General features: G+C 47.3%; 1 protein-coding gene across 1 annotated transcript; it reads left to right on the top strand.

Annotated features, from left to right (window-relative positions):
• Positions 1–7,372: 7,372 nt before the first annotated feature.
• On the top strand, positions 7,373–10,242 carry LOC147662665 (uncharacterized). Its single transcript, XM_086950999.1, has 2 exons — positions 7,373–7,522; positions 9,312–10,242. Exons 1-2 carry the CDS (start codon positions 7,387–7,389, stop codon positions 9,707–9,709), a joined length of 534 nt encoding a protein of 177 aa, XP_086807125.1. The 5' UTR covers positions 7,373–7,386; the 3' UTR covers positions 9,710–10,242.
• The last annotated feature ends 2,652 nt before the right edge of the window (positions 10,243–12,894 follow it).

The following is a 12,894-nucleotide window of genomic DNA, read 5'->3' as shown; positions in this document are numbered from 1 at the left end:
GAAAGTCTCCCTGTAAATGTTGATGCAAAAACAGGAAGTGATATTAAAACACCACTGAGAAAAAAATATAAGGTACGTACGCTGTGTAGTGCAAAAAGTCACACTTTCAGTTTCAGAATCGACAGTACAATAGTTTCAAAAGGGCGTACTCTGAGTCTCCTTTTGAAGGATAAATAAGTATGGGCGAATTTTGCGGATCTTTCCCCTCAAGCTAGGTGTCGTGTTAACTACGATTTTAGAACAAAATTAGACCTTCCAAGCAGTGCTCCCAGACCCTTAAACACCAACGCTAAAATGCAGATTACCCCCAATCGGACCACAAAAAACGTGCGATACTGCTAACTGTCTGAGGCCTAGTGGAAAATGGTGACAAAACGTACTTTGAAAGTAAAGTAGGCCCACATCCCCCCTTTCCCACCATGGATTTTCTTCAAACCACTTGCAACCAAAATTAGACATTTCTCGACAAGTGCTCAAAGAGTAGACCCCAGAACCCAGTTGCCAAAATCTATAACTCCCTCAAACACATGCAATACTGCTAACCCTAACGAGCCCTAAGTTAAAAATAGTGTCAAAGGCTTTCTTCTACTAGGCCCTAACTCTACTTTGCCACCATGGATTTTCTTCACACCTCTTGCAATCAAAAGTATCCATACCCAGCATTGGTCCAAGACCCCAAAACCCACCCACAAACACCAGGAACCCCCCCAAACAGCCCCCCGAAAACGCTAAAGTGAGCAAAATGCCTGAAAATGGAAACACTTTTTCACCTCCGATTTTCTTCAAACCACTTTTATCCGGTATTAGACCTTCACAGCAATGCCCCCAGACCCATCAACCCAGGTGGAAAAAAGTTTAACCTCCCCAATCAGCCTAAAAGCAAAACCGCAACAAGTGAGACAAATTTCGGGCCTACCTGGAATTCAGTCCAAATGCGCTGTGCAGCTAGGCCCTAACTCCCCTTTTCCACCATGGATTTCCTGAAAAACAAATGCAATCAACATTAGACTGTGCCAGCAGTGCTCCCAGACCCCAAAACCCACCCACAAAAACCTAGAATCCCCCCAAACAGCATCCCAAAGACAGGCAAGTGAGCAAAAACGCAAAAACATTTTCACCTCCGATTTTCTCCAAACCACTATTATCTGGTATTAGACCTTGACAGCAATGCCCCCAGACCCGTCAACCCAGGCGAAAAAAAGTTTAACCCCCCCCCAAACAGCCAAAAAGCAAAAATGGAAAAATGGGCACATAAATATTTAGCCCTAGTTCCAAAATCACTCCGTGCACGCTCTGCAGCTAGGCCCTAACCCTCCTTTGCCACCATGGATTTCCGTCAAACCTCTTGCAATCAAAAGTATCTATACCCAGCATTGCTCCAAGACCCCCAAACCCACCCACAAACACCAGGAACCCCCCCAAGCAGGCCCCCAAAAACACAGAAGTGAGCGAAAACTCGGAAAAGTTAAAAACATTTTCACCTCTGATTTTCTCCAAACTACTTTTATCCAGTATTAGACCTTCACAGCAATGCCCCCAGACCCGTCAACCCAGACGGAAACAAGTTTAACACCCCAAACAGTCAAAAAGCAAAAGTACAAAACGGGGACTTAGAAATATTTTGCCCTACTTTCAAAATCACTCCGTGCGCGCTCTGCAGCTAGGCCCTAACTCCCCTTTGCCACCATGGATTTCCGTCAAATCTCTTGCAATCAAATGTATCCATACCCAGCGTTGGTCCAAGACCACAAAACCCACCCACAAACACCAGGAACTCCCCCGAACAGCCCTCCGAAAACGCTAAAGTGACCCGTCAACCCAGGCGGAAACAAGTTTAACACCCCAAACAGTCAAAAAGCAAAAGTACAAAACGGGGACTTAGAAATATTTTGCCCTACTTTCAAAATCACTCCGTGCGCGCTCTGCAGCTAGGCCCTAACTCTCCTTTGCCACCATGGATTTCCGTCAAACCTCTTGCAATCAAAAGTATCCATACCCAGCATTGCTCCAAGACCCCAAAACCCACCCACAAACACCAGGAACTCCCCCAAACAGCCCCACGAAAACGCTAAAGTGAGCGAAATTCCTGAAAATGGAAAAACATTTTCACCTCTGATTTTATCCAAACCACTTTCATCCGGTATTAGACCTTCCTAGCAATGCCCCCAGACCCGTCAACCCAGGCGGAGACAAGTTTAACACCCCAAACAGTCAAAAAGCAAAAGTACAAAACGGGGACTTAGAAATATTTTGCCCTACTTCCAAAATCACTCCGTGCACGCTCTGCAGCTAGGCCCTAACTCCCCTTTGCCACCATGGATTTCCGTCAAAACTCTTGCAATCAAAAGAATCCATACACAGCGTTGCTCCAAGACCCCAAAACCCACCTACAAACACCAAGAACCCTCCCAAACAGTCCCCCGAAAACTCTAAAGTGAGTGAAATTCCTGAAAATGGAAAAACTTTTTTGCCTCCGATTTTCTCCAAACCACTTTTATCCGGTATTAGACCTTGACAGCAATGCCCCCAGACCCGTCAACGCAGGCGAAAACAAGTTTAACCCCCCCAAACAGCCAAAAAGCAAAAATAGAAAAATGGGCACTTTGATATACTTCTGCATATTTCCCGGGTCACTCCGTGCACGCTCTGCAGCTAGGCCCTAACTCCCCTTTGCCTAAATAGATTTTGTTCAAACCTCTTGCAATCAAAAGTATCCATACCCAGCGTTACTCCAAGACCCCAAAACCCACCCACAAACACCAGGACCCCCCCCCCAAGCAGGCCCCCAAAAACACAGAAGTGAGCGAAAACTCGGAAAAGTTAAAAACTTTTTCACCTCTGATTTTCTCCAAACCACTTTTATCCAGTATTAGACCTTCACAGCAATGCCCCCAGACCCGTCAACCCAGGCGGAAACAAGTTTAACACCCCAAACAGTCAAAAAGCAAAAGTACAAAACGGGGACTTAGAATAAGCATGGGCGAATTTTGCGGATCTCGCGTTCGCGAATTTTGCGGATTTGCGGATTCGCAATCCGCAAAATCCGCGAATTCCCGCGAATTTGCGGATTTTTTTTTTTTTGTGTGTTCGCCCGTGTTTCTGCCAGTTCGCGAGGGTTTTTACAATTTCGCAATTTGCGAACTTACCTGTCGGGTCGCAAGTTTTGCGAACTTGTTGTTTCTACATGTCCAGCCTGTTTGGGACACTCTTCTTCATCACTGCCACTCTCTGTCACCACTGCCACTCTCTGACTACTCATGCCACCCTCTGGCCCACCCATGCCACCCTCTGTTTCATCACCACACCCTCTGGTTGTCCAGTGTACATTATTTTCGGCAAAGCAAAGCACACCTTCCCTGCCTCAAGTGACCTGAATTAATTTGGGGCTGATTAATGTGTCACAGAATATTTTTTTAGCTGGCACCTGCTTCCTTAGTGCGCCCTGATTAGTGATCTTTTGCACTTGCTAAGTGCTTTCATTGTTGCAAAATTAGTTACAACACCTGCCCTGCCCCAACTGACAATAATGAATTAGGGGCTAATTAATGTGTCACTGAAAGAATTTAAAGTTCCAGCCTGGCACCTGCTTGTCTGCTCCTTTAGCTGTAAATCAGGACCTTTGTGGCATACAGTTAAGGTCAGAGCAGGGTCACACAATAGTTGCAAGCAGGCAACCGAATTCTGGAGGGCCCCCTCAGGAAGCAATACAAAGAATCGTTACAAATCATGAGGTTGACCTTTTGCACCTGCTCATTGCTTTTGCTTTTGCTGAAATCGTTTTGCGGTTTTTTTCGCGCTATTCGCGGGGCGCGGCGTCGTGCGAAACCGACCGCGGAAGCCGCCAATTCGTGCGAATGAGCATTTTATTTTTTTGCGGCTTGTTGTTTCGCGAGTTTTTTTGCAGTATTCGCGAGCCGCTTGCAGCGCAACACGCGAATTTACCCCAAGGTCGAGTACGGGCGTGGCCATTTTGTTTGCGTGACGTATTTCCGTTTCCGCCCGCTATGTATAATCTCGCGCAGTAAGCGCATTGCGAGTAGAGGTTCGCACGAGATCGCGCGGGAAATCTAGAGGTTCGCACGAGATCGCGAGGAAAATCTCGCGCGAACTGACTTTCGCGCTCGGAAACGGGCGCCGGCCATCTTGTTTTTCATTCATTTCCTGTGTCTGGGCATGGTGTTTAATCCTCTTGATATCTTTCCCATCCTTTGCTTGTTTTCAGTTTTTTTTTTACGATTTTGCTTCTTATCTATCCCTCTCTTTTCCTAGCTGTATATTTTTGTCTTTTCTGCTATTTTTCTTTACTTTTAAACTACTTTTGTAAACTCTTTTCTTTTCTTCTTCCCTATCCTATTCTTTCTTAATTTTCTACTTCTTCCTACCTTACCTGCCCAGACCATGGTCAAGCCAGGCGCCGTGAAGCTGCCCAGGCACTTGAGGGCCGCAGCGGCGGCGGGGAGTAGTGCTGGACCCAGTGGCAGGACAGCAGGCGTGAGATCGAGGGGGGAGCAGGTGACGCGCCGGGAGATATTCAGCCCGGAGGAAGTGGGCGCGCTGGTCTACTTCGTCCAGCGCCGCCTGCCCAGGACCATCGCGGGAGGCGGCAGGATCGCGGCCGGCGGCTACAACATGCGGGAGCGCCGGAAGCGGTGGGAGAAGGTGTGCTGGGCCATATCCCACCTCTACGGGGTCCAGCGCACCTACAGCCAGGTCACCCATCGCTGGACGGACCTCCTGGACCGCGAGCGCGACCTGCTGGACCAGCTCGGCTTGGAGATCCCCGGGCTTGGTGAGTAGTAGTAGCCATTGGCATTTAATCACTCACTACTATGATGTTTTCTCCTGCTCTGTGTTGTTGTATTGCAAATATTTGTTTTTTACATGGAGCAAGCCAATAATGCCGCTGATGACGATTACATTGTAGTTAAATTATATTTCAAAATCTTCTGTGCATTTCAGGTGCACTGCTCTCCTTCTCAGTGGGGTTGCTACTATGCTTATTTGTTTTCTATTTCGTGGTCTCATTGGCCTGAGTAACTATTATGTATGAGTGTACTTAACAGAACTGCGTAATGCTAGACACTAGGGGGCAGATTACATTTACAAGCCCCTTGCGCCACGTTTACGTTGCCTTGCGTGACGCAACAGCGGCGTAAACGTGCCGCATCCCTGCAAGTCATTTACAGCATGACGCATCTAGGGAGATGCGTCACGTTATAAAGCCATGGGCCTGCACCACAATGGGTGCGTTCCTAGTACGCAGGGTGGGCGGTCCAGCGGCTGTGCGCCTCGCAAAATTGCCTGCGTGAAATCTACAAGATTTAACGCAGGCACTTCTGCGACGCTGCTACGTCAATTCAATTCCTTATGTCTGCTCGAAGCAGGCGAAAGGACTGACACAGCATGTAAAGTATTGGGTGGCCCTGAGCATTACTGGAGTTGCATTGCGTTGGCGACGTGACTCCAGCGATGCGCCGCTCTTACGTGACGAGATGCGTCACGCAAGTGCCTACCCTTGCGCCAGGGCGCGCCGCATTGTAAATGAGGCACATCTGCCGTGTCGCAAGGGTAGTTTTGCGTGACGCATTTGATCTGGCGCATCTCTGGAGATGCGCCAGAACGCGTAAGTAAGTATGCCCCTAAGGGGCAGAATTGCAATTACCGTCGCATCCCTGCAAAGTAGCAGGGATGCGCCATTAATTGTGCGGCCCGCTACCACCACCAAACATGGTGCGCCGTATTTGCAATGCGGCGCCCCATGGGCCCAAAACGTCACCGAAGCTTTACTGCTGGAGTTGCGTCGCAACGATGGCGCAGCTCCATCAATGCTCTGGGGTACCCTATCTCCCCAATGCTGGGTCAAGCCGTACGTCTGCTTCAAGCAGGTGCAGGGTTTGTGTGACGCATCATTGTCCTAAAGGTGACTGATTGATATTTTGTAGATTTCCCTCAGCCACTATTAGGATGTGTTCCAGCGCAGGAATGCCCTCCCTTGCGCCGGAACGCCCCCTGATGGCGCAGGGCTTTATAACGGGATGCATCTCCCAAATGCGTCACGTTGTTATAATATTATACGCCGCACCATGGCGCCCTTTTTTGTTTAGCTGCTGCGTCACAAAAGTCACGCAAGAACGGCGCAAAAGAGCCGCAAGGGCTTAAATCTGCCCCTTCCTTTGTAACCCTGACAATAAGAAAAATAGTGGCGGTGGATTGATAGTTTGACTATTTAAATGACTGGTAATGTAGCAGGCAACTGTTAGTGTTGTCACTGATCTGACTGAAATCACAATGGAGTTTGTCTGTCACTTTGCGTCTTGCCTGCGGACTGCTGCCTGCCAGTCCTAGGTGAACGTTTCAGTACTTTGTTTAGTGAGTTACGTGACTTTCGAAGTCACAGGTCCGCAAATAAATGAAAAGTAACCATAATCAATATAATTTCGCGGAAATATTTTGTTATTGTTCTTTTGAAATGTTTGATTTGGTTGACATTGACAAGCAACAATCATCCATGTTTTCTGTTCTTTCTTTCATGTTGTACGTCAGCTCCCCCCAGGGGCGAGAGGAGGACACAGGAGCAGCAGGCGGCGGATGCTGTTCATCAACAGGGCCAGGATCGGGCAGGCGAGGGCTCCTCTGCTGGCCCCAGTAAGTTTTCATTTTAGACTAGTACCTATTTTTCCTAGCGTTCCTCATTTGACTTTTTTCAACATTGTCTTTGCTCTTCTTGTAGACTGTATCTAAATTCTTATCCTGCCTCTACTATGACTCCCTGTGGTATTACTAGATTATTCTTATTAGTCTGTCTGTGTAGCTAACTAAGATTGCACGGTTGGCGAAACTCCCATGATTCTAGTCAGCAATAGCTCTATCAACTTAGTGCAGTCCTCTGGGATTGTCCATAATGTCTTTTGAAGTGTTCTATCTGGACTCATGCTTGCAAAAATTGCAAAACCTTTCGCTCAGTCACTCTAGTCTGGAGGACCAAAAAACACAGATTGTATTTAAATTTAAAAGCTTTATTAAAAGTAAACACATTTATTAAAATGAAGTCATAATAAAACTAAACGTTTAACTGATAATGGAAAAGTGGTTAGTGCTGACGATTAATTGAAGACATTTCTTGTGGTCGAGCCGAGCTCTCACCTGGTTTCAACTTGATCTTGTTGTTAGAAGTTCATCTTCTGTCTGTGTGGAGAAAAATGGTGCGTGTTAAAAAATCAGCCTTCATCAGTTGTGCCAAAAAGTGCAGCAAGACAACCTTCCCTGGAAAAAGGGACATTTTTTTTAACTTTAACGTAGACAGTCACAAATTACATTGTTTTCACATGTCTTCATTCCTAGACCAAATACTAGTGACTAGTGAGTGCTTTATTCTAAGATTCTTAAATGTACTTTGTAGGTGGAACATCTGGTGGCGGGGCCAGTGTGGTGGTGGTGCTCGACACGGAGGCGGAGGGCAATTCATCAGGGGAGGAGGCGGCGGCGGCGGCTGTGAGAGTTGAGACGGTGGTGGCGGCCAGAGGTAAGCTCTTATATATTCCTTACTTATTGAGATTGAAGACTAGCTGGGAAGGCAAGAATATGAGATGCATGGCTGGGTGAATGATGAAGCAATGATGGGTGGAAGGACAACAGCCTGGGTGGGTGACACAGAAACTGTATGTGTCCATATACCTGGATCATGCTACTATCTGACTCTTAGATAGCATATGTGTATCTAGAGCAGGGGTACTCATAGTACGGCCCGCGGGCCGGTGGTGGCCCGGCAAGCCTTCCTTGGCGGTGCGCAGACCTTGCAGACAATCACTGCTCCCCCGGCCCCCACAGAGCAGAGGCTTTTTTGTATTTCACCTGTTAGCGCCCCTGCATCTCCACTCTGACAATCACTGCTCCCCCGGCCCCCACAGAGCAGAGTGGAGATGCAAGGCCACAAAGAGGTGAAATAGAACAAAGCCTCTGCTCTGTGGGGCCGGGCAAGCAGTGATTGTCAGGGTGGAGAAGCAGGGGCGCTAAAACAAACAAAGCCTCAATAATATGTTAATGGTCTTTTAAAGACCTGTTAAGTACTTTGGTGTTGTTGTCTGTGTGTGCGCGTTGAGGAAGCGGTCTCAACCCGGGCTGAAGGCTGACACCGATAGACACACACACAGTGAGATGACAGAGGGAGAGGGAGGGCAGGAGGGAGAGAGAGATGGAGGGAGGGCAGGAGGGACAGCAGGAGGGAGAGAGATGTATGTAAATGCTGGGTCTGGTGGCTCAGTGGATGAGGGCATCTGCTGCAGGGACCTGTGTGCAACCTCATGGTCACAAGTTATCGTTTTGCTTTAGCCCCGCCCCCTCTGACTCCGCCCCCACCAGTGCGGCCCTCGGCCCCAAACTACACTGTAAATGTAGCCCCTGAGAGAAAGTTTGTGAGTACCCATGATCTAGAGAGAGTAGATGGTCAGTGGATGAACTAAGTGTAACTTTGAAGAGCATGTAACACTGCACCCGCACGTCCGTTCCAGTGTAGGAAAGGCAAGGAAAAGAACTTTTAATTTTGTCCAAATACTACCATAAGTAGTAGCAGTAGTTTGTATTGCAAGCACTGCATAGATCCGGTTATTATGGTGGCCACTCCCTACCTCTCTTAATAAGTTTAGTAGTACTCAGTCATTCATGTGTGGATGTATCACTGCCTGTCACTCAATAAAAAGCAAAGCACCTAAAGTCATCCCATATATAAGCAAAAACATCCCATGTGAAGTGATAGATAATCAGATTATTTATCTTCTTCAATTTTCCATTTCTAGTACTCATTTCCACTGTAGGGTGAAAGTTAAATTAATTAAGCAGTAGCCCTTGAGTTGTAACAGAGTATTCTCAGTGCCACCCGTAATAGAAAAGTAAGAGATTCACCACCTGCATGTACTGGACGGGTACAGTAACGCAACGGCAACGCAAGTCTAGGTCACTCCTCATGGCGTGCGTCTCTTTTTCTCGGGTGCAAGTTTACCGCGCTGGCATTATGCCGGCTTGCAGAAAATAACGTACCAATTTTCCAAAACAAGAGACAAGAAGAAGAATAAGACTGGTGTACTTTCATAGTCGACTCCAATGGAAGTCCACAGTGCTCATAGAATTTGTTCCTTAAACTCCCACTAATGTTAGAGCAAGGATGAAGAAGTGTGAGGTTAGATAGATACTGGCCTCAATAGTTATGTAATGCGCTTGCAAGTTGCTAGTTGTACTGCAGCACACATTTCTGCTGAATGATTGAGTTAATCTTAAAGAGCATTGGTTACAGACTATGTCTTTCTTTCTTCATATAGGTTCTCCTTCCAAACGAACAAGGAGGAAGGAGCTGGCTAGAGCGGCCCGGCAACGGAGAATCGAGGCCACTGTTGCGGAATATCGGCGGCTGGTGGCCCTGGAGGACGAGGAAAGTGTGCGGTCGACAACAACAACGTCGTCTGCATCGGCCTCCGTGGCCTCACCGGCTGCCACCCAGCACAGTGGTCCACCGAGACTGAGCCGGGCTGCCAAAGGCAAACGCCACCGCCGAGCAGCAAGGCCAACAGCTGCTTCTCACAGGCCTTGCACCTGCAAGGCAGTGAAGGCACGCCTGCGCCGCACTACCCTGATGGTGTCCCGCCTTCAGCAGGAGCTCGCCTTGCTCCGCGAGGAGCATGATGCCCTGGCCCAAAAAGTTAACAGCATCCACCCATAGTGTCCCTTGCCCCTTTTTTAGAGACTTTTGGGGGGTGGGAATTGGGAGTTGGGTTTTTGGGGACTTTTGAAGGACAATCGTTGGGGTTAGGGAGGGTCTTGCGGGAGATTATTTTGTTAGGGATATAAATATACTTTTTCAAACTTTATCTGAGCATACCTGTTTTTTACTGCTTGCCTGGTGGGTGGGGGTTTAACGTTGACTGTTTTCCTGAAAGTTTAGTTCCATTTTCTTCCTTTAAGTGTAAATGCCCAAATGTTTTCAACACTAAGTGCCTCTCACAGACTAAGTGAAGTGAATCCAAGAGTCCTAGGACTTTAGTAGTACTACCTTCAGTCTCTCGTCTCTCGTACTAATACTCCATTATACCCCCAAACCACCAAACGCTTATCTTACCTGTAATTTGTGTTTGAAAGTAGGGCTAGGCCCAGGGCTGGCTCCACGGGAAACACCGAATAACGTTGGCAATCTTGGTCGGATAAAATTTCCTCATAGCGGTGGTACTAGTGGTGTGACACAGTGGCAGTTGCATGCCTATGAAAAAAAAGAAAATGAAATCTGGTTTGTCCTCCTGAGCAATTCAACGGTACAACTGAGAATATAGCAGGTGACAGAAGTACAGTAGAGCAGTGCCACATTGTAGCCTAACAAATGGTAAAGTATAACTACTAATTCGGTTGAAGTTCTTTCACATTAGCAATGGTTCTTTGTCAAGCAGAGTAAGAATATATCATCGACAACTGTGGAAAGAAAGAATGCGACAGTACAGGGCCTGTGTGGAATTATTGATAACTATATTCAACATAAGGTCTCTGTAGCCAGATACCCGAGAGCCTTGCTGGTCACTATAAATCCATTCACAACAACACTCAATGGGGTTGGTCTGGAAGGTGTCACGTTTACTCCCCGTGATCCAGTCGATGCAAATATGGTTCCACCTCCAAATGTCACCAACACCCAGAAGTGTAAACACAGGGTGTTCGAGGCATTAGGCGAGGGAGAAAAATAACAAACTAAAATAAAAAATGTGGGATGGGTAAAGGTAGGGTCAGCAGGGAAAGGATACCTGTAAGAGAAGACAAGACAGGCATCAGTGAAGTGATGTCCTAACATACAAGGGTACTCTCATATAGTCTCACTAAATAGTCTGCAAGTCTCCCGCCTACTCATGGGAAATGTAGTTTCATAGTACGGTAGGCGCTTAGGGGCTGCGTAACCTGACAGAAGGTATAGTAGATAGAAAAGGAGAAATTGCTTTTTTTCTAGGTGTCCCCTCACTCACCAGGGTTGCCCCTTGGTGACATGCTTCATCATTGGGGCCATCCCAGTCCTCTACGGCCTGGGGCGTGCTGCGACTTGCGAATTACGTAGGAGCACTTACAAATGACTATGTGTGGTGCAGATAGTGGAGTGGACTAAGTGATGTGTTAAGGGATCAATGTAGAAGCCGAGAGAGAGCAAAGAAATGCAGTCACAGTCAGAGAAAAAGGCAAGGGATACTGTATCTATGTGGTTGTAGTGGTCCTGTTGGAAGTGGTAAGTAAGTTGCCCGCAGAAAAAAAATCCTCCTATTAGCGGCACTCCTCCATTGCAGCCGACGCTTCGTCCACCGATGTTGGTCACCAGAAGACACCCTGTCCACTGCCTGCCTGATGCTGAATTGTGGCTCGCTACTGTGAAGCCTGACTCCATCCTTTTTTCCCCATTGCAGAGACTGAAACCCGGCCTGTAATTATTCAACGAAAAACAGGAAGTGATATAATATTACAACACCACTGATAAATAAATATAAGGTATGTAGGCTGTGGAGTGCAAAAAGTCACAATTTGTTTTTCCTAGTAGACAGACAGTACAATGTTTTTGAAAGTGCGTACTCTGAGTCACCTTTTGAAGGATAAATAAGTATGGGCAAATTAATGTAGCGGATCTTGCCCCTCAAGCTAGGTGTACTGTAAACTGTGTTTTAGAACAAAAATAGATCTTCCTAGCAGTGCTCCCACCCAAAAAACGAGGCCTAGCAGAAAACTGGAGACAAAACTTACTTTGAAAGTAAAAGTAGGCCGAAGTACCCTAATTACCCATTACCCCCCGTGGATTGTATTCAAACCACTTGCAAGCAACCAAGCAAAAGTAGCCATAGCCAGCATCGCTCCAAGACTCGAAATCCCCCCCACTCAAACACATGCAATAGAAATACTGCTAACCCTAACGAACCCTAAGTTAAGAATAGTGGCAAAGGCTTTCTTTAACTATGCCAAATCCCCCCTTTCCCACCATGGATTTTCTTCAAATGACTTGCAACCAAAATTACACATGCTCACGAGTGCTCTAAGACCCCAGAACTCAGTTTGAAAAATCTAGAACACCCCGATACACATGCAATCCTGCTGCTAGGGCTAACCCTAACGAACCCTAAGTTACAAAAAGTGCCAAAACTAAAGGCTTTTCCGCGCGGATTTTGTCCCAACCACTTCTACCCGGTATTAGACCTTCCCAGGAATGCCCCAAGACCCGGCAACCCACCCGCCAAGAAGCATAACACCCCCAAACAGGACAAAAGCAAACTCTCATACTTGCAATATTTCTGGGCCTTCGGTCCAAACGCGCTGCGTAGCTAGGCCATAAGTCGGGGTTGGCACGACGGATTTCCTGAAAAGCAAATGCAATCAAGATTAGAGTGTCCCAGCAGTGCTCCCAGACCACGAAACTCACCCGCAAACACCAGGAAGCCCCCCAAACAGGCCCCCGAAAACGCTACATAGAGCAAAATGTCTGAAATAGCCCAAAAAAAATCGGCCTGGATTTTGTCCCAACCACTTCTACCCGGTATTAGACCTTCCCAGGAATGCCCCAAGACCCGGCAACCCACCCGCCAAGAAGCATAACACCCCCAAACAGGCCAAAAGCAAACTCTCATACTTGCAATATTTCTGGGCCTTCGGTCCAAACGCGCTGCGTAGCTGGGCCATAAGTCGGGGTTGGCACGACGGATTTCCTGAAAAGCAAATGCAATCAAGATTAGAGTGTCCCAGCAATGCTCCCAGACCACGAAACTCACCCACAAACAGACGGAACCCCCCCTAAGAGCACCTCAAAGGCAAGCAAGTCATCAAAAACACAAAAAATTTTCCGCCTGGGATTTGGTCCAAAACACTTTTATCCGGTATTAGAGCTTCCCAGCAATG

The sequence above is a fragment of the Lissotriton vulgaris genome, unplaced genomic scaffold (genome assembly GCF_964263255.1).
Source record: "Lissotriton vulgaris unplaced genomic scaffold, aLisVul1.2 SCAFFOLD_13712, whole genome shotgun sequence".
NCBI classification, from domain to species: domain Eukaryota; kingdom Metazoa; phylum Chordata; class Amphibia; order Caudata; family Salamandridae; genus Lissotriton; species Lissotriton vulgaris.
The sequence above is the reverse complement of the archived record's forward strand: the minus strand, read 5'-3'. Positions and strand labels throughout refer to the sequence as shown.